The sequence below is a fragment of the Apteryx rowi genome, unplaced genomic scaffold (assembly GCF_003343035.1).
Source record: "Apteryx rowi isolate R43461 unplaced genomic scaffold, aptRow1 scaffold_51, whole genome shotgun sequence".
Taxonomy (NCBI): domain Eukaryota; kingdom Metazoa; phylum Chordata; class Aves; order Apterygiformes; family Apterygidae; genus Apteryx; species Apteryx rowi.
The window spans coordinates 674,910-696,573 of NW_020450772.1; the positions used below are offsets into that span (position 1 = coordinate 674,910).

The 21,664-nt window shown below is 46.5% G+C and overlaps 1 protein-coding gene across 3 annotated transcripts in view; it reads right to left on the reverse strand.

Moving 5' to 3' along the window:
• Nucleotides 1–791: 791 nt before the first annotated feature.
• The window catches only part of ST6GAL1 (ST6 beta-galactoside alpha-2,6-sialyltransferase 1), a 66,104-nt gene continuing 45,231 nt past the window's right edge, over nucleotides 792–21,664 (reverse strand). Inside the window, exons 1-7 of one of the 3 annotated variants that reach the window (XM_026080083.1) lie at nucleotides 19,246–19,448; nucleotides 18,267–18,396; nucleotides 15,946–16,627; nucleotides 11,771–11,868; nucleotides 5,853–5,954; nucleotides 4,012–4,186; nucleotides 792–2,071 (exon numbers count right to left, since the gene is read on the reverse strand). In XM_026080083.1, the coding sequence (XP_025935868.1) occupies nucleotides 1,830–2,071; nucleotides 4,012–4,186; nucleotides 5,853–5,954; nucleotides 11,771–11,868; nucleotides 15,946–16,576 (1,248 nt within the window). In that variant the 5' untranslated portion in view covers nucleotides 16,577–16,627; nucleotides 18,267–18,396; nucleotides 19,246–19,448 and the 3' untranslated portion in view covers nucleotides 792–1,829. Of the gene's footprint in view, nucleotides 2,072–4,011; nucleotides 4,187–5,852; nucleotides 5,955–11,770; nucleotides 11,869–15,945; nucleotides 16,628–18,266; nucleotides 18,397–19,245; nucleotides 19,449–21,664 lie in introns of those variants that run through there. The other 2 variants (XM_026080082.1, XM_026080084.1) reach the window with 2 other exon arrangements.

Consider the following 21,664-nt stretch of genomic DNA (forward strand, 5'->3'; position numbering starts at 1 on the left):
CAGAATATTTCTGCGAAACATTCAGGAGCAGAATAACAACTGTCATGAGGTTTTAATAATCTTTAATAGGCTTCCACTACATCAAGAAATGACACTATCCCCTCATCCCCCCAGTCTCCAGCCTTGCTAGCCTTTCCCCTCATCCACCCCACAACGTTGTGGAACATCTTTCGAAGGACTTGGCACTTCAGATGGCTACCTGGAAATGGCAGCATTATACACAGAGAAAGCGGTTCGCATCCTGGAGCCATTTCAGGAGAGACTTCACGGGGCACAAGGCTTTCGTTGCAGCCTGTTATTGCCCACTAACTTAAACTTGGCTCTTCTAAATACCCAACTTCACTTGCAATTTATACTAGATCTGCATCTATGCAGCCAGCAAACAAAATAAAGAAGGGCCAACACTGGTCTACTTTAAACTCTGTCATAATTCCTGTAAAAACGCTAAATAGAGTACAAGTGGACCCCGTACTGGATCCGGCCAGGATTCCCAGCCTCACRTTGGACGTGTCGTGCCCACTGCAACACTACCCCACCATGTAACTGAGATGCGAGCGTGCAGAAAGCCAGCCTTACAACTTGCTCTGTTTGAAATGTGATTGCTGCCTGCTGGGGGAAACCAGCAGGAGAGCCGCACTCCCACCACGAAGTGGGCAAAGAGGTGCTGCCTCTTACAGAAACGGGCATGTGAGCATGTCCAGCTCCAGATATCTCTGCTCCGGCACGAGCCTGCTACGAGTCTCCCGGGTCCAAGCAGCAGCTATATTACACCAGTTTCAGCAAGGCAAGAATGGGCCAGTGACTTCACAGGATTTATTCGAAACAGAAGAAAGCTTTTTACAGACATCACGAAATGCAGCAGTACGGAGCAGGACAGGTGGGGATGATGTGTGTGCTCCTTGCATGTGCACAGAGCCCATGGAGGGGCCGCTTCCACCACGGCATACAGGAGAGGCCGCGTACAGCTGCAATGAGGTACCAACTTGCTTTAGGCTCCCGTTTGTACCTTTTGGGCACAAAACAGATGTTCCCATTTGGGGAACATCTTCCCCAAAATGTTTCAGAAATAAGCTTTCTTCTGTACCAAGCAGAACACTGTACTGGAGAAGTGAATGTTCACATAAATTTTAAATGATTTAAAAGAAAAAAGTAAAAAGTTTAAAAACATCTTGCACGAATCACTGAACTGTGAATTGCCTTCCCCTTTGTTTGCTAAAGCTACCAGCATGATTTCAGAATTTCTTAAAATTTGAAAGGAAGTTGCCACAGTTGTTCTAACTGTTCATAAAATCAAGTATTTTGGACTAAGAGTTTAGCTTATCAGTACCCAGTCTTGACAGTGTTTCCATAAGTCAGCCCTGCTCCAAAGAGCTCCAGGGCTATGGGATCAAGTTTTTTAATTTTTTTTCTTGTTCTTAAATGGACCAGCTTGTCAGCTGTCATAATCCCTTTGAAGCAGCCTGACTTGTATCAGCATTTGATCCAGACTTGGGTGATCTCTGCTTAGAAAGCATCTCCTGTGTTTCCTGTTCACCCTCATCAGTTGAGATGGTGACATCCATCTGCTGCGTGAGCCTGGCTCCACGASGAGTAAGCCTATTGCAGTGGCTCTCGCACATACCGAGTGGACGTACCGCAACGCATTACAGGGCCTTAAAGTTCAAAGATGGTATGCAACCGAAGTCCTAAGAGCAGGTGTTGCAATATGGAAGAGCTGTCAAAACACAACAGTGTTTAGACTTAACAAATTTGACAACCCTGATCTAAAAAGTGCTTCGACAGTCAAGAAAAGTCAAGAAAAATGACTAAACACAGCACAGACTGATTTGTTAACAATGTACATTTCGGAAACCGGGCAAAGTCACTTTCCCGCGAATATAGATGTCCTCGTCCGTCCCCTGGTTTATATGCTTCACCAAGTTCTTCTCGAACAACAGGGGGTGGTAAGCCCCCATGGTGCAGGCACGGTCGTGGAACTTCTGGTAATAGTGGCAAATGTCCGTCTGCCGCTTGGAGGGGAGAAATTCATACACGTGCACTTCGTCGCAGAGAGTCATCATGATCACAATGCCTACGGAGGGAAGGAAAACAGACATCCCCAGTTAAAATCACAGAACTAGTGAGACAAGACAGTCAAGCAAGAAGTGTCCGAGTCCAGTGGGAAGGGTTTCCYTTCTGAAAGTTCAGACCAGAGAGGAAGAAAATAAGTCTGATGGGGCTTTTTTCTGAACTCCCTCTTGCAAAGCATATGATCARTCTGACTAAAGCAGGTAGTTTACAGTGATGGCCACACCTAAAGGCCAACATTTAGGACCGCTGCCATTCTCCGGGACCTTCATGGAGACTTGAGCATCTGCCAGCTGTGTGCTACATTAACTGATGCAAACTGCCCAGCTCAAACCTGCTTGGGTAAGCAGAGATGAGACGTTTGGCCTTTCCCATTTGCCTCCGGTTAATGCAGAAGATACAAAAGTGACGATGCTTGGAGATGACTCTTGGTATGAATGCACACAGGCATTGAACAGAAAGCCGCTCTTCAAGCTCATGCAGCTTCCCCGAGACAGAGCAGTGCTGCCCTCCTGTGTCTTCTGAGAGGCACACTAACAACTCTGGAGCCCAGAGGCCAGAATCACACACAACTGTGGCTGGAAGTTGACGGAAATAAGCCATATTTATTCCCTGCGTAGCCAAAGAAGTGCAAGAAATAGCAAGAATGTGCTAGGAAAATAGAACCAATGTATAATATCCCATAAAATTCATGCACTATCTCAGAGACTTTCAGGAACCAGTCAGAGGAAAACTGAATTCACAAGACATTAGAGGAACCCCATTTGTGAAGCCACTTGTTAAACTAAGATGCATTTTAAAAACATTTTCATCCACCTTTCCAAATGACAATTTTCCTCTCCACTGAGCCTTCCAAGAAACTCAGAGTTGCAAACCAGAGCTCGTTTTTGCTCCCTTTTGTCCATTGAGGTCACTTGTTTCAACRCGGGCATAACCTCGCCCAAAGTTAAGTCACAAAGGAATTTGTTGTCAGAACTGGACCAGAGCCCTGTCTTCGAGCCCCTACCTCAGGTCACAGYGATCTTACTCCTGAAGTCAGTGACTGTACTGTTATGCTGTTGTCTTGTATGCATCCAAGTAATGATGTAATAGCTGGTAGGTAAGAGCAAAGAAGAAAACTAGAAGTTTGGTTGGCAGAAATAAGAAGTTCCTCTGTTTACACACACGTCCATGTGTGCCTCTGCTCCTCTGGCAGCCACCTCAAGACAGAAATAGAGCAATGGCTGAAGTACAGCACTTCGATAGCCCCATGGCAGGCAAGACCATACTTCTAGGCTCTCACTTCAGATATGTGTTGGTCCCGAGAAGTTCACCCCTTTTCATTTAGCTGATGATGAGATTTGCCTTCCAATAGGAAGGAAAAGCTTTGCAACAGCAGAACRTAAAATGAGCCTCTTCTCAGAGAGGCTGAATTTAGCACACTGACAAACAAGATTAACATACTGAGTAAGGGAGAATATCACTGACCTTTTCAGGGTGACTTTTCAGTCTGATCATCCCCAACCCTCCACTAAGTCTTTAACTATATACACAGCAGGTAAACACTTAGATTTCATCTGCAGATGACAGGTTTATTTGCCTGACAAGATCTGAGCCCACAAGAGCCAMATCCTTCATCTCAGCACCCCATGTGAACTGCTCTGGCTCTAGAAGCTAAACATGTTAKAAAACATCTTGAGGTTGCAATCTGTTCTCCTGCTTCTACATGGAACCAGGCCATGTTTATAACTGCTGTTTCAGAGGGGTGCTGCAAACTGTGTATTTTAACACAATTGAGCTGCTACTTTTAAGACAGGAAGCTTAATTTCTGGCATCAGACAAACACTGTAGAAGCAACTCTGATAAGCTCTTTGGCTTTGAGCAACATAAACCCATAGATGTCTTTAAAACAGGCATACTGGTTCCTGCAAACGGAACAAGAAGTCGAGAGGGTTATTGTCTTACCTAGCATTCCTGAAGAAGGTGGATTAGGCTGAATATGCTCCAGGGAATTCTCCTGCAGAATATCCCAGAGTTGCCACTGCATTTTTGGATTTAGGATATAAAAGGGCTGCTCTGGATGTTTAATCCGAWACAGCTTGTAGTTTTCAAAGAATTTGTAGTCTGGTTTTCTGTACCACTGGAAAACAGAAAGTCAGAGCCTTTTATTTCCAGCACTCTTTCCCATAATCAATGTTAAATAAGATTGCTTAAGATGACTTAAGCTGCTGCTGCTGCCAAGGGAAAAAGGTCCAGCTATGCATATACACACACGCTCACGCTCCCCCCATCTGCTCTTCAGATTAGCAAGGTGACTYGCCTCGGCGAAGAGAGCAAGAGGAGCCAAAGCTCCTCTTTGGCAGTGAAGGACCGTTAAATGAGATTCGCCTCATGYAGAGCTTCATTCTACAACCCCAGTCTTTTTGCTAGAAATATCAGCCACATTTCTGCATTCCCCCACGCAACACACACTGTCCTGCAGCTGGTTCCTCTCTAACTGGAGCCCACAGCTGCATCAACACAACTGTTTGTGACTGTGCTATGAACCAGATCAAGTAATGGATCAGTCTTAAAAATAAAAAAAAAAAAAATCTGGAAATAAAGTTTGAGCCAGATCAGTTCCCTGATCAGGTTGATCACACAGCCACTGCAACCACAGAGAGGGTAGCAAACTGCAGCAGGACACTGGGACAAGCAGCAGGAGTACACCCAAAAGACTTGAAAACATACCGCCACCAAAACAAACAAACAAACAAACCCCAAAACCACCCACCCACCCCCACACATGCCCACTACAGACTAGGAGATGATGTTGAGCAGTCTGCCTTACATGTTATCAGACCTCTTCCCCCAGCACTCTCGCAGTACCAAGGTGGTACTAYTTGGATGCAAGTGTCTTCAGCACAGCCTTATAAAACAGGCTGAGCTGATTTGCATCTCAACACTTCTACTTTCAGTAAAAAATAYTGAGGAAGGGTTTATGTTTTCTTGAAGTCCTCTAGAGATTTTTCACTATGCTAAAAATATCCCATCCTCATTTAACTCGCTCTTATACACACTGTACAAATACCTTGTGTCTCCTGGAGATGTGGAACTAGACACAAGGATAAATGCTGGTGAGAAAATCAGAAATGCCAGTCCAGGGAAAGAAATGGCAAAGACCTCACAGGCACAGAAAGAGCCTAAAATAAAAGCAGGGATGGGCCTATTCGCTCCTAGCTGCATGCACCCTGGATTAGCCTCYGCAGTGTACCACTTATCAAACGACACCCTTTTGCACTGAAAAAGCAAAGGGAATGCTAGAGGGATTACGACACCCACAAGTGAAAATCTAGCTGACACAGAGAGGAGACACATTCACTAAGATCTTATGAGGGTTTCCTATTCCTTTCACAATGCATCAAGTATCTCTCATGTCTGACTGSTGCCTTTAACTATCCAAGCATCTACAGACAACAAATCTTACAGCAACAGGCAGAAAGAGGAGCTCAGTCTTCCATGGTGATTTTGCAACGGCTGCAGCCAGCAGTGATCCCCTTTCTGTGGTGTCAGCCCTGGGAAAAGTCACGGTGGTGACCTATTATATTTGGCCCCAGGGCCTTCACAGTGGTCTGGAGAGGGTGTTTCTACTAGGTACACTCATGTAGGGGATATTTGCAGAAGTACTTATGGGTATAGCCACGGCAGTGAGGAAGTAAACAAGAACAGTTTTAACATGAGTGCCTGCACATGTTAGGAGGAAGYGAGTTAACAGATGCACTTCAAAGCATTTGCATCTAATTTTACTGGAGCGAACGCAGGCTTACCTCATGAATATCTGCATGATACGGTGCCGGGTCCCAGACAATTAAGATTCCAGTGTTATATAKCGCGTCTGTCAGGAACTGCTGCTCCTCAACAGTTACCAGCTTGAACAACAACAACAACAAAYACAATACATACATATTTGGTCTGCTGTTGAAGAAGCAGGCAGTCAAGCAGTAAAACATTCATGAATACAGCTGCAGCCCCCCCACTGCTGGTAACTGAACTGGTCCCACCACGCTCATGCAAGGACACAATTCCCAGTTACTTCATTCCGATGCTTATGCCGGTCCTATCTAGGAACAAAGGATTCGGCGGAGAGTCATGTGAAAAACTGTCATCATGCTTTACAAGAAGGTTGTCTCTACCTGTCTTTAATAAAAAGCAAGGACAGGACCCACACAGTGGCTCAGCTCGTACAATGAATTCAGTTGCTAGAATTACCAAAAACAAGTGAAATATAATGCCAACCAGGCAGCAAGATAGTCCAGTACCAGCCTAAGGCAAACACACTGACTTTAACGGGTATCTTGGTTACATGGCACCACTGGCTGCTTATGGGGTGACGCTACCACCCCACAGTGCATGGGCGCTGGGGGGAAGACCACCGAGCATGAAGATCTAGATTTAATTAAGAAAAAAGTATCATAGATAGGAGACATTTAAACATGGCCAGCTCTGCAGTCATGCTCAACTTCACCTCAAGTGTGCATGGCACTTGTTCCAAAAAGCTCTGCCCATGGCTAATGTCTCTTCCTGCGCAGTCCTGCGAGACCACCGGCGCAGGAGAGGGGGCACCACAGCCCGCACCACGGGCATTGCTGTGCGCTGAACTGCCCCAGAGCTCCCCAAAGCTGCGTGACACCAGCCAGGCAAGGGGGACTCGAGCCCTGCAAGCGCAGTGGTGAGGCGGCAGGCACCGTTACAGCAAAGCACCCTGCCTAGCAAAAGCAGCAGGGGATAGAAACCGCTCCACCAGGCCCAGAGCGCAATAAGCTTTCCCAGGTAAACAAAATAAGATAGTTCCAGGTGAAAAAAACACCCTGTATACTTTAGATACCTCCTGGACACAACTGGCACGGCTCTTTACAGCCCTGGCTAATTCAGGTTTGCAGCAAARAGTAAACACAGTCAGAATCAAATGAGACAGGGACTGATCCTCTCTCGTCCCTTCCCATAAGCACGATCCATACAGATGCAGCTTGTAAACATCTGCTTAAGAGAAACACTGTCATAAAAATCTACTCCCACTTGTCCTGGTTTTCTCCTAGGATCTAATTAAGAGCCAGGCAATTGATCCCTAAGCACCCCGGGCGCCTCTAGCAGCCAACTGCTTTTCTGCTCGTCGCCGTTACCCACAGCGCCAGGGCAGTCTGGCCAGCCCAGATGTGCGCTGCTCCACAGCGCAAAGGGCTTCCTTGCATCTGCTCTTAATTCCAAAGGATTGGCCTTGGCCACGGGCACCGCAYGGCTTCACTTCCTTCTAGCAGTTAAAATATCTAGGTCACTGGTTAAAAGCATGCCTCCAAGCTGGAGTTTGCAGGTGTGAACCACGCAGTGTGAATTTTTAACTCGGTTCTGCCAACGCCGGAAGCGCGGGCCTGCGACGGAGAGAGGCGGGCCAGCTGGCCAGCCCCTCACCGGGGAAGAGGGGGACGAAGCACCATGCCAGGACTGAAATAGGGCAAGCATCATCAGTATTTTATTTTCATTCCCTTGTTTCTATTTAAAGGCTAGAAATCTTTCAGGAACTTTTCCTGGAAAAAAGATGACTGATGGGAAAGGAGGATTCAAGTGAGACGGAGCACCAGCGATCAAAGAAGGGCAAGTTCATTTGGAAAGGAGAGGCGGACCAAGAACRAGCACGCGAGTTAGCAGAGGTCCCCCCGCCTCCGAGGAGCTGCCCACGGGCACCACAGCAGAGGTGGTGGGGGCACCTCCACAGCCGTAAGGCCGCTGCCGTTGCCTTCCCTATACCACAGCGCTGGTTCTTCGTAGCATCAGTTTAGTCACCTATCAGTCACTTAACCAATTTACTCCAGGAATCTGGCTCAGTAGATACCTTTAGTGCCCCTGTCTTCTGTTTACTAGTGTGACTGAGTCTTGCCAAGTAGTTAGATGTCATTTAAATTGCCACCACACTTATTTGTCTTTCCCAGCTGTTCTGATCCTAATTAGTCAACCAAATCATTGATTTCCTGGTTACATCTGTTATTTAGACAACTCACTGTTTAGCAAATACCTTGCTAATACAGGACCTGCCTTCCCGCTAAGTTTCCTGCCTATATCAAAACGTGTTCCTTCGCTGCGGTCCCGCAGTCACTGGCCTGTAATCCAAACACGGGCCCCCTTTCCCACCACTGTCTCGCTGTCTCCTTTCGCATCCTCCCCACAGGCTCATTAGCRCCGGTAACAGCAAATGCAGCCAGAGCGGAGCGCGCGCCCCATCGCAGCGCGGTCAGCCACGGAGGACTGCAGGAATGAGATACCGCGCTCCTTCGCCAGCCCTGCAGAAAGGATCCAAGTGCTACGTAATGGTGCTTCCCCTCCTGCCCCTGAAGTCTTTGGCCTTACTCCTTAAGATGCAAATGCTGTCCCAGAGCAAACCTGTCTTGCATTAGACTGCAAGAAAAAATGCCATTAAAGGAGGCAGTACGGATGTAACAGGGAAGGTCAAAGGAAATAAGCAAGGCAATGTTAAAGAACTTCTTTATTCAGACAAACTACCAAGCTTAAACTAACTACCAGGATTCTCCTCAAATCAGAGGATGCCAAATTTCTTCTCCCAGTACCAGTCTATAAATCTTTCCCTTTCAACACAGATGCAGAAGGTATCCCACCCTACTGCAAAAAACATTCCCCCCCGCCCCCAACATTTGCTAGAGACTGGTCAGCAAACAACAGGGGACTGTTCCCTAACCTACTTGGTTTTGCGCATTACAAAAAATTACATTAAAAAAATTGTTAAGCAGCTTCGGGCTATCAGCTGCACATGCCACAGGGATACTATCTAACGCAGACTAGTTTTGACAAATTAGATTCAGGATGTCTCATTTCCTTCATTTTAGGAATGGATTGATCAGTAATAGGAGCCAACATAAGAGCAGCCAACCCCTACACCCATCTTTGCTTCCAGTGACCACTTCCAACATAAGAAAAGCCAACTCCAAAACAAGAACAGGTTACGTGAGTACTAAATACAGCCTGCCCAGTCATGGTACCAGCTTCAGGACTCCCCATCTCCTTTGGAAGTGAATCCAGCTGGGAACCCCTACTAGCCTACAGCCCTCCTGCCCCAAATGCAAGTTGTCCTCCAGCTCCTTTTGAAGGCTCTACCCCACGTTCTCACCAGGGACGCCTACAGCAGCCCTCTCTGAGGTACGGTACAGCTCTGCAGCAAGGCTGAAGACAAAATAAAGTCAGACAACGCCAGCAACAAGAAGGTGGCTGATTAAGATGTTGCCATGAATAGAACTGCATTGAAATATGCAGTGTGTAAATAGAAGCACAGAATAAAAACAAATCCCCCACCCAGTTATCCTGGGAGACAACAGGGACTGTGCTTAGAGCAGGCCCCAGTTCACAGTTCTGCTTAGAAACYCCAGAAGAGCAACTCCTGCCTTATTCTCATAGAGGGACTTTTGCCCTGTGCAGCAGCTAGGTTCAACACTGCATTTTTGATATAGCTTCAGCCTCTAAGAACTGCAACAATTTTGCTCTCCCTCTAATCACAGTTTTCTAAGCTGGTGTCTCTATTTTGAGGGAATGATGGCAGATGAAAAATGTCATCCATGGCTGCAGGCTGATCTGCATGGAGAACAGATGCACTGTAATTACATGGCTATAACTACACTGGTGTAACTCAAGTTCACACTTCATCCAAAATAAGAGCAGTCACACAAAAAGTTATTACTGCTGTATTACAGCTGTGCAATTACAGTGCTATTCTTCTCCCTGTGCAGATAACCCTGGTACAGCATAGGCCACATACATGTTTTCACTGGCAAATGACTTCATATCACAATAAGGTTGGCTATGGCCACATCCCCAGAGAAAGTTTTCTTAAGTGATAACACCTATCTGACATTATAAAAGTACACACAGAAGGAAAAGATACAGAATGGAGAGGTCGAAGAGGGCAGAGGAAGAAGGGTGATAACAGCCAGATGTCTGCTAAGAAAAGATTGCTTCAGAAAGGACAAACTGTCCCACTTCTGAATGCTGTTTTAGCTCAGAGGAATTGAGATGTAAAAAGCTGCAAGGCAGAGCACCGTAGCAAGGGGATGCGGCAAGACCCAGGAGGAGAAACAGGTAGCAAAAGCGTTTGTACAAGCAGCAGCAACATATTTTGAGAGACACAAAATGAGCTGGGGAAACTGGGCGAAAGCTAGCCAGACACTGGCTCCACATCTTTCCCTTAAAATGGATGGCCAAGGTCCTGGTGCCGCTTTGAGAAACTTCAAACCTCGTTCCACGGCAGTGCCCACAGGCCCCATCAGACAGGAGCGGATAAGACAGCTCCAGGCCTAGAGATCTCAGCTCTACGATGAACAAAGCACACAATCTTACCGGTTCTGGAGCACAAAAGCTAAGTCTCAGTCCCTCCTCTTTCCAGTTTACCTCCCTTATTCTTCATGGTCCTACCGCCTCCTCCTCTTTTCCTGGATTTGGGGTGCTCTTCTCTGCACTGCARTGCTGCAGCAGTTTTGACCTATGTGACTTGGTCCAATTTTGTGTTTTTCACTCTCCCCTTCCATTCTCTCACCAGCACAGACTACTGTGATTTGCATTTGAAAGTTTCTCCAGAACAAAAAAACTGGACAAGCATTTTAAGTGCAACAGCAACATGGAAGCAGGACAAAAACAACCTCCTAGGCTGCACCTAGAGGAGCAAGGGTCTGTGTGGTAGGTCTCACTCAGCCCCTGAACAGGTGATTTACTATCCCTGACACTGCACTGCTGAACTTGGCTCTTAAATTGAGGATCTGCTTCAAAGCCTACTGAAGTCAAAAGATCCATCAGCACAGAGTGCCTCACCTCAAGAAAGAGCTCTCAAAGAGCCATTACCTTTTCACGCAGGGCATCRCTTCCTAAGTGCAGTTTTAGGAAGCAATGCCTTGCGTGAAAAGGTAATTTCTGCCATTCTTTACACCGAGGTCCTGGATGGACGGCGGGAATCTCCGATTCACACACCAAAGCGTTCATACACCCTCCCGCCTCTGTGCAGGCTACAGCTTTAAAGCTATGTACTGTGCCAGTTATCTGCAGTCATTTAACAACCCTGGTTAATGTGTTATCCACAGAGTCTGCAACATTGCTGTGCACAGYGGAGTCATTTTCTTTTTTAAAACCAAATAAACACCTTTCAGCCTTCACACCCATCCTTGAGGCAGGCACAGCTCACCTCTTGAGACACTTTAGTTTGCTCAGCTGCATGAGCTGAGCTGCTGTACCCTGCTTGTGCCTTGCACGCCCAAAGCACGGCAGCAAGCATGCAACCGGGCTTCATAAACTTGGAAAGAGGACTTTGGCCAAGCCAAAAATCAAATTATCTTGTGCCTGCAGTAAACTGCAAACAGGTTAATGCAGGTTAGCTAGCACATGACAATTCAACTGCAGTAACCTCAGCAGATATTTCAGCTATGGGAAAAAGCTTTGTCCACTGTYGCCCTATACAGGGGAGGTCAGAGTCCCATCCTATACATATCTGGTAGGGAGAAGAGAAATTGCATGGAAACACTTATTTTTCCCAGCTTCATTTTAAAGAGATCCTAGTGGCAGACGAACTGCAGCTTTCGGTGCACAGAAGTCCCATATGGATGTTGCCAGTGCAGCCTGCCACTCAGCTCCCGGGCAGATAAAGGGGATGTACACAACTCTGCTGAGCTCGGTCCCTTTGGCAGGCATTTGTCAGACCCACCTGGGAGTTAACAAGACGAACTGTTGTCTTTTCCCCCACATCATCTTGAAATCCCTTGGTAGGAGCCCCATTAAAGCGTAAGACGGCGTCGTGGCTGTCTGAAAGCAAAAAATGGTGAAAACCAGTTAGCTAACAACAGTCTTCCRAGATATGAAAGAGATGTATAGTAAGTTACTCACTTGCATTTCTAATACAATCTGGCTAGTCACAGACGACTTTCCATGTAACTACTGAAACTACTAAGCCAGATTCTGTGGAAAAAGTTGTTGGCCTAACTTCATGATCAATATGTTTTTAAAAATCCACTTTTTAAAAAATACCAGCTGCTCGCAGGTTGAGAGAGTAGCCCTACCACCTGCGGTGCACAGAAGAGTGCAGCATCCCCCTCCCTCTCCTTCCTTCCAAACACATTACGAGGAGATACACTGATGTACAACTAATTTTCCACACGGCTGGCTGCAAAATAAGGAAGCAGGAAATAACGGAGAACCAGTGTCCTCTCTTGGAGCCTGGGGGATTAMCAACCTGAGGAGCACGCGTAACAACCACAGCGGCAAACGGAGCCGGCTCCACCTGCCAGCACACCACCCATGTTACCGAAAACAAACCACTGCTGAGTATTTAACAGGCATGGCTTGCCTGTTGGCATCCCTGAGCTTCCTCCTCTGCCCCCWGTCACCCATACTGCCGTAAGGCCACCAGGCACTAGCAGTTCAGGCCAGAGGTGCTGCTGCTCTTGCAGGAAAGGTGCACGTGCCCTTCACCCTGACACCCCACGCTCCAAACCTGCTGGCTAGACTCGGGTAGGAAACCTTTTATGCACTCAGAGGGGTCATGGCCGTTCGCTTACATGAGCGCCCCCAGCTTCCCTGCGCTCATGCGATGGACACACGACTGCAGCTTGGTCCAGCTGCAGCTGATGGCAGTGGAGAAGCGACCGACTCCTCAGATGGTGGCAAAACTGCTCATGCCATCCCGAACCAGCTGTGAAGCAGTCTGACCATCTTGATTGTTTTCATGAAGAAAGGGGCAATCACACAAGCAGTTCTGGAGGATCGGTAACTACTTGCAGAGAAGACTAGTTTCTCAGCTACTTATTCTCATAGACAAGCAAATCTTGTTTAGAGCCCTTCCAAAACAATACACACAAACCAGAAAAGTGATGTTTCTGAATAAAAGCGGTGTCCACATAGAGAAGTTTTGTGGCTACCATTACAGACCCTTAATTCCACATCCTACCTTATACCTATTGTCATTGGAGCACAGCGTTAGAATTTCCCCACACAATTTGAGCCAGAAAACAAGCGTTTTTATGCCCTAAATTTACATTTTAAAATCGTGTTTAACGAATGCCATTTGATGAGTCTCGCGCAGAGCCCAGCACAGGCAAAGTGGCTAGGTCTCTGTGAAGCACTCTGTCTCCAGGCAGTTACGTTGCCATTCAGTATTTCCCCTATCAGATCTTTCACCGGTGATTCATAACCTCCTCTAATATCAAGCACCCATGAAGATAAGGAACTTCCTGTTCACAAGCTTCTCCTTCCACCCCATGAGCCTTCTTCCATTGACTAATTGCTCATTTCACTTAAAGCAATCACTGTGATTACACACAGCAAATATTTCTTGGGCCTTTAAGGAAAAATAATTCAGCAATTCATTGTGCTCATCCAAGCACAAGCAAAAGCTTAATTTTCAGCATGTCTGATTTAGTACCTTTTTGACAACTTCCTCCAACACCTTCTCCTACACGGAAATAGGTTAGAAAAAAATGAGTATATAAACACACGCACACTCCCCTGTATCCTTCTCTATACACAGCTCCCAGCTCAAGGGGTTGTACTGAGACAAGTCTCTAGGCTTTAAGTGCTTAAAACTTTGCAGAATCATTAGCAGAGATGACTTCTCAAGCAGAATGGTTGAAGTTYGAGATTCAGCCATGAGGCAACCTAGCCAGGGACACCAGCAGGGGTTAACGGAACATGCCTTTGGCACATTAGACAATGACCTTTTAAGAATCCGTCCAYGGCAATCTGGAACAAAGTGGTGCTTCAGTTCAAAAGACAGACTAAGAGACTGGCTGCAGGAACAACGACACTGCTTTCCACGTATGAGGTGCTTTCAACTGCGCAGCAGTCAGAGCACAGCCCATTACACTTTTTGGCTACTCAGGTACTGAATCCAGCAGTTTCAAGAAYTGAATTACAACACACACACACAAATATCTGCAGATCCTGAGAGAATCCCGTTATGGAAGAGCAAGCAGGAGTCTCTCATCAATATGCAGGAGTCTATCAAAGATGCCTTTGCAATCAAGGCAGCTCTGTCACAGCTGTGTCATTCTGTGTTAAACCAAAAAGATTTGGGTCACTTCTGTARAAACCTTCAGCTATTGAACTTCAAGAGGCACCTAAACAACCCAAAATAGCCACTCAGAAAAAGTCACGACTGACTTCCCAAGCCTCGGCCTACCTGGGCTTGAATACTCTAAGAGGCTGAAACAATTACGTCAATCAACTCCCAACTGTCAGTTTTACCACAAGGCAATCCCTCTCCTGGTTAATATTGCCACTATCTTCTTCATAGCATCTTTCGCAGCACCTTAACACCCTTCAGAGACTGTTCAACCTCATTCTAGCGCCTGCCTACCTATCCGGTGGAGCACGCAGAAGTTTAAGGGAAGAACTTTGGAACAAGTAGCAKAGCAAACCCTTACCCTCCCAAGAACATCTTGGCACTATGATTCTGAAGGTTTTGCCTAGGTTGTCCATCAATAAGGTATTAAAGGGCTATCTGTCTACTTCAGAGGATGAAGATTACTTCCAGATTCATACAGGCCAAAGGGATCTGATCCAACAGATCGCTTGCAAACACACTGAAGTCTGGGAACGATTTCTACAGAAGGGAACATTCGTAGGCTTTAAAACTTCAAATAAATATGGTCAGATATAGGAATTTGCAAACTATCACCAATCTTTGTTTAAGGGAAAGATAAAATAGAGCCCTCTAAAGTTTTCTACTGTAGTTAGCCCTAATTTGAGCAAGGGACAGTCTTGTCCTGCTGGTTAAAGTATCTCTTGTTCTGTGGTTGTTGGTAGATTCAGCTGGGGTAAGGAAGAGGCTCTGAACTAGTGAGGTAGCTTCAGTACAGACACCACAGCGACAGCACAGTGCAGACCGTGGCCTTCTGGGCCACCCAAACTCAGCTGCTGCCTCATAGCTCAGGACGAGTACTCTGCAGTGCCACTTTTGAAACTCATGATCAAATAAACAGGATCACAGCACGGCCACGGTTGGAAGGCACCCCTGAAGACTGCCTAGTCCAACCCCTGTGCTCAAAGCAGGGTCAACCACAGCAGATTGCTCAGGACCTGTGTCCAGTTGGGTTTTCAGTATCTCCAGAGGCCTCTCCCTTGAGTGTTTTCCTTTACTTCATTCTCTGCAGAATGCTTTCCAACTGTTGGCTTGTCACAGATGAGAACCCTGGCCATTACTCAACCCACCCCACACCTCCTCCAGAAACAAACACAAGACATTTTCCTGGCTTCCAGTATCTGCTGTATCTAACGTCAACACAGTCACAAGAATTGAAAGAAGATTTCACAGGGGTAAACTATTCGGGATGGAAATACCTACACATAAATCATGTCTTCTCAACTCAACCCAGGCCCCTCAACTCTCCTGGGGCTTGCCTATTTGGGTAAATATTTCTACTTCTTGTTTTCCTGCTGAAGAAGGATAGTGTTATACCACAGCCAAAGCTTCACAAGTTTCCAGAGTTGAGACTGCAACTTTTTTTTGTATTAAAATCCATTCTATTTTTACTACTGAGAGATGGTTGCTGCCAGCAGGGGTTGATCATGAGAGCTGTTATGGCTAAGTTTTGCCCAAGGTCTAACACTTCACAGGCGCTGTGACCTAGGCCATCGTAAGGCAGCATACACAGTGCGCTGTGGACCCCCAGAGAGGAGGGGAGTATCTAGTTATTACTCCCATCTCCTCCTACGCGGCAACGTTCACTAACTACAGGAGAGTTCTGAGGACAATATTTCAACTTATTTAAGCACCTCTGTGATTAAAGTAAAGACTTATCGGTAACAGCGTGATCATCACCTTTCTGTTCAATGTAAGTTATGAAACAACGCTATTTGACTTTATCCTAATAGAAAAATACCAACCTATTTCTGGTCCCAAATGAGATGATTTCAGAGACCCTGCTGAGGACACAACAGCACAGCGTCCCAGGCGGCCCACCGTTTCATTGAGGCTTTTCCTTGGTAGGTACTGCTGCCATGCAGAGGTATTAAACAGATCATCTGATCCCTGTATCATCGTCACGTTCACCCTGTCCCGTAGCTGACACAGCAGCTTCTCTGGGCTGAGTTTAGCAGTGTTCCTCTTCCCACTGTAAGTCACGTTGTACTTGTTCATGGACAAGTAGTTTCTTCTGACCTTCTGCAGCCTGGGTATGAGATTCTTGGATGAGCTGTCCTTATCCCACACCTTCACAGAGTCTGCTGCTTTCTTGGACTTTTCCACTGACACAGAGGTGCTGCCTTTTACTTTATTCTGGTTACTGAGCAAAGTTTTGGGTACCTGACCCATTTCACTGGCTGCTTCATGGAAAAAGCCCTGTGATTTAACTGCGCTCCATTTTCCCAAAGTCCTGTGAACCTGCAAATCACCACTCTCGGTCTTGAAGGGAACATAGTAGCTTCTTCTCGTCTCTCTCCACAGGCAAACTGTCAGAGCGACCAGTATCACCACAAGAATACACATAAATTTTTTCAACACATTGATGTGAACCATAGTGTACGGTGCATCCGAATGGGACAATTAACACAGGGCACGAAGCTGGTCCTGGGAGAGAGGAACACATCTCAGTCAAAGGTGTGTGTATGTACACACGTATATACACATATAAAGTTATAAGTAGGTTCCTGTGGGCAAGGGAGAGGGACAGGGAGAAGAGAGGCAATTTTAAAATTCCAGGTCATTTAAAGATCTCATTTCAAAGTCCACCACAACAAATACCAAATGAGAAGACTTGACAGGACTCAGACTGAGCTCTAAATGGGCAGTTATGCCATCACATGCTATATAACAGTGATCTGAGGTCACTGCCACTCAAACAACAGTCAAGTTTAACACAGCAAGTATCACACCAGCAGGAGGGGAAGTCTCCATTTTGCTTTCCTTTATCTCCCATCCCAACCAGTCAAAACCCCACATTCCACCACTGGCATTTCCAGGACTCGGCTTCCACTTGACCACAGGCACAAACACTAATAAAAATGATGTTTCCAAATAATGAAGCACATAACTGTGGAAAAAAACATGAGTTCATGAACACCAGGAGTTTCACCAGCCCGGTGCTGACACATCTGGTGACTTCATAGGAAACTTCTGCAAATCTGCAGCAGGCTGACTGCACTCCCAATGTGAAGCCTCATTAAATAGCTGCTGGGAGCCAATTAATCCACAGTAGGGTTTGAGGTGTGTTTGGGCTTCATAACTGTGCTTTGATAAATATTTTTCTAGGATACATTACCCTGAAAAAGCAAAGCAAGAACCTGTTGTACAGCGCTGCCTGTCCTCATATTAGTAGACAGTTCCAGCTTCCATCACATATGTTGTAAAGGGCAACAATTCAACAGGCAGGAGTGTGCAAAGGGCAGCTCAATCCAGTGAGCACAATGGACTGGTGTAGGAAAAAATATGCTGAAGTATAAATGCCTCATGAGTGACACACGGGACCACAGAAGGCAGGAGGGCAGCTGCTTGTTTCCCTGCATGGTTGCTCCTGGATGTGTTGTTTTGAATCTGCTTCCAGAATACGGGGATGGTTTGGAGACAGCAGGTGTGCTGGAGGGCCATGACCAGGACTGGCCACATACTACCATGTCCATCGTCTAGAGACTTCTGAGTGCTTGGGCCAGCTTGCAAACAGGCGGAGGCGGCAGAGAGGAAGGAAAATGCACCTAACTCTTAAAATTGACCATTATTGCCTCAGAGATCCTCTCGTTCTGCCTTAATACCTGTCCTTTTCTGCGTAGGTCACCTGGAAATGTTTCCAGGTCTTGCTACGAGTGCGAAGTTGCAGCCATCCCCTCAGTCAAGACTAAGCACGTGTGGAGCTGTGCACTTCTTACCAGTTCCAACAGGCATGCAATTTGGGTCTGCACCTCCCCACCCAGGCAAACCTTAGTTTGCCCAATATTTGTTTTTCTAGCACAGAAAAACACTGGCAACAGAAAACTCTTTAGAAATTAGCCAGTCTTCAGATCCCCCCACATGCCTCTTCTGCAACGCTATTTTCCTAGTGAAATGGTTTTGAAATGAACCTCCTTGCAGTGCCCAGTAGATAGACCAAAATACGCAGATCGCTATACCTCCTCGAGGTGCACTGGCAGTAACTCCCTCCTTGAACAACCTGTTGAAAGCAAGCTGTACTCAGCTGTGATATTTTAGAAGCCACTGAAGTGCCAATACATAATACCTGTTGGATAAAGCAGCAGTTTTCCAGCTYAAGTCATTTTTGGCTGTTAGCAAATTTTCTTCCAAGGGTTAAAAGCAGGATATCCCAAAATACAACAGTTTGGAGACTTATTGAAGAGTTCAAGAAACACCTGCAAAAAAAGAGAGAGAAAGAAAAAAAAAAAGCCATTACAGAAGAACCATATGGCCCTGGGGATAAACAAGTATTTTCTTAGATAAGCACTGTGTTCCCACAAAAGCTGTTATCCAGCCTTGTGGCAGGGCCAGCAGCAAAGATACTATTAACACATGAGTTTTTAAAAAGCTTAAATGCCTGCTCAAAACGAATGGTTCAAGTTTTGCTTGCAACAGTCACCTTCCTTCTTAGCCGAAAATCTAGTCTCAGCTAAGCTGGGAGCCAGTAGCTTGCCTGCTGAGCAGTAGTCTTGCTGCTCCCGCAAGACTGGTGACCTCCTCAGGGGAGGAGGCTCCTAACAGTAGGATACATCCCTCGTACAGTGAAGTAAAAATCCCAGTGCTGATGCTTCACTCAAGCCATGAACATTGCGCAGGGGAAGAAAAAGCTAGCTTTTCCTAGGGAAAGATTTTACTGCCTATTCTTCAGCGTTTCACACAATCCCCCTCAAAAGCAATGGCAGAGAACACATCCTTCTTTTCTGGAGCAAGTAAGAGTGAGCGGTATGGAAAAGTCACTTTATTACACAATGTTTTATCCACAGGTCCTCCCAAAATATTGTCCAGACCAATGTATTTTAAACCTCATAGCTGCTTTAAAAAGGTAGAGACAGCTTTACGCTACCAAGGAAATGCAGTAAGAAAAAGGGAGATTTCACATAGTGCTACTCAATTTGAGAAGTAGCTTATACTTGCTTTTGCAGGAACACTGAGTCAGCACAATGCCACATATGCTAAATTACAAATGCTGCAGTTCACCGGATTAAGTCCTAAATTATTAAAGTGTCCTAATGCTGATTACTTACATTTTCTTTTAACTCTATTAAGATAATCATCCTGACTTCTCCCAGAGCAACTCACGGCTGAAAAGCAAACATTCTTCCATCCTCACTTCATGAGCTACAAACAAGATTAAAGAAGCACCAATAATTCTAGTTTTCATTGAAGTAACTTCCCTTTCCCTGACAGATTATCTCGTCTTCCATTTGCGTGAGAAGTGAGTGCTAGAAAGGCACATTGAAGCCTTTTACCAGCATCCTTTCGGGCAGCGAGCTCCAGCAGGCGAGGAAGGGGCGCGCGGGGAGGGGATGAGGGCTTTGCTGCAGCCTCGTCCACGAGCAGCTCAGGCACGGTTMCCCGCGCCGTCCGCGGTTCCCGTCCTGCAATGGTTAGGGCAGGGGTATCTTTCCTCCCTCTCCTTTCCCCTCCGCATTGCCTGCCGTCCCCGCTGGGCCAGCTCCCCCGGGCTCATCTGGGTGACCTCGCCAACAGGAAGAGCACAGCGAAGGCAGGAGAGCGCACAAGCCAATCTGCTCAACAGGAAAACACTGCTATGAGTCAGACACCGCTGTCAGAGGCTCTGCGGGGAAGCCAAACTTAGATAGCAAGGGTTTTGAAAAGCTATATTTGTAAATGAGAGAAACAGGAACACTGAAATAGAGTTGTCAGACATCTGTGTCAGTTTTTTASCATAAGACACTAAGACACCTCCCTTTAACCATGCTGCATGCAGACGCTCAATCTGATTCTACTTGCATCGTACTTATTTACACAAAACGAGGGCACGACTTCTAGAAAACGTAACCAAAAGTCTTCTGTTTGGAAGGATGAAGCCGTAGCACCATGCCGTTGACTTCAGGAGTCCCTCCCCACTGGGTTTGCAGGTTACTCTCCTTCCAAGGGGGACTCTCATGAGATTTTTAGAGCTATGTCCAGCCACCCTATAACAACTGGAGAGGGGATCAGGGGGACAGAGGGGCATTAATTCCTTGGTATGGCCAGCCAAGATCCCCTTGTATCCAAGCATCCAAGCGTGGCAAATACACTCGAGCCAGCACTGCCGCAAAACCAGCTGGCTGAGGGCCACCCTTGCCTCCTTCCCTCCCGAGCTGCYGCAGCCAAGGCAGTCTTGCTCAGCTTTTGTTTCCCAAGGCTGGGATAATCTAGAGGAGTGGCAGGCACATCACAGGAGAGGAGTCTCATAGGAACTGCAAACTCATTCCCAGACCGTGCCCAGGCACTCTTCCCGATGCCACACCACAGAGGGGGGCAAACAAGCCCAAACGCCTCCTCTCCAACCCAACCCATGCAGAGGAACCTGCAAAGCTCACCATAAGCACTTGGCACAAGGCAGTCCCCACTTTCAATAACTGCATACGTTACTGTAACATGAACGGTTATATTGCTTCTATTTGTAAGCTGGCAAAGTAGGTTCTGCAAACAAATACATTTTAGCAGAGCCACAGCATTTCAAGGTGCCTTTTGTGCATCAGATGTTCACTGCAGTTCAGTTTATTACAACTATCTCATATACAGTATCATTTAGTTTACTTGCGCAAAGAGTGTCCTAACATAAGATTCCTCTCAAATATTTTGCCACGGTATCTTTTCTGCCAAGTGGGAAAACAGCTGCTTTTCCAGGCAAAGGATAAGCTTTGCAAGGCAGGATTGTACACATCAGTGATGCTCTCTTTCCAGATCTGTAGGTAAATCATTTGGGTACACTTCTGTATCGTGGCGGTTAGTATACATGTGCTCTTTTGGAGGTGACAAAATTATTTCTTGCCATCTCCAGCCAAAGCACGAGTGCGAGTTACCAGTACTGCGAAAGAAAGGACAAACAGACAAACTCCCACGCACCACCCAAACCCCAAAACATTTACCAAAAAAAAATCTACCTGAGCAAATAGCTGCTGCCTCCTCGAGACCCAGAGCCTGACCCTCAGCATCAGACCCTAGAGGGTGCRGCATTTGTTGGCAGGCAGGCTAACACTACAGTGTAAATCCTCTGGGGGCAAGTTTTGGTCCTACGTGGAGAACAGATGATGTAGCATTTTCAAGGCACTCAGGGAATTACATCCTATCCACACGCTCTTACAGTTAACCTTCACGCTCAAGTGTCTCCCTGAACTCAGGCCTTAATCAAAGTCTGGAAAGGTGTCAAAAGCCTGCCTCCTCTTACGTCCGAGGCTCTTTCACCCGCCCAGGGAGCTGCATGCAGCAATGTCCTGGTATATACTGCCAGGCAAGGTCATGTTATTTTTGTCTGCTGAATGGTGGGGGAGAGCAGCTGCTTCAACTAGGTAGCCGAGAACAGCTGACGATCTACATTTCCACCACCCAAAGCAGATTTTCCCTAAAAGCGCTTACAACAGCGACTGCACTGCAGTAGACAAGAAGTCAGTCAAGCCCTTACCTGTTTCCCACAGTGACCAATAGGAGATG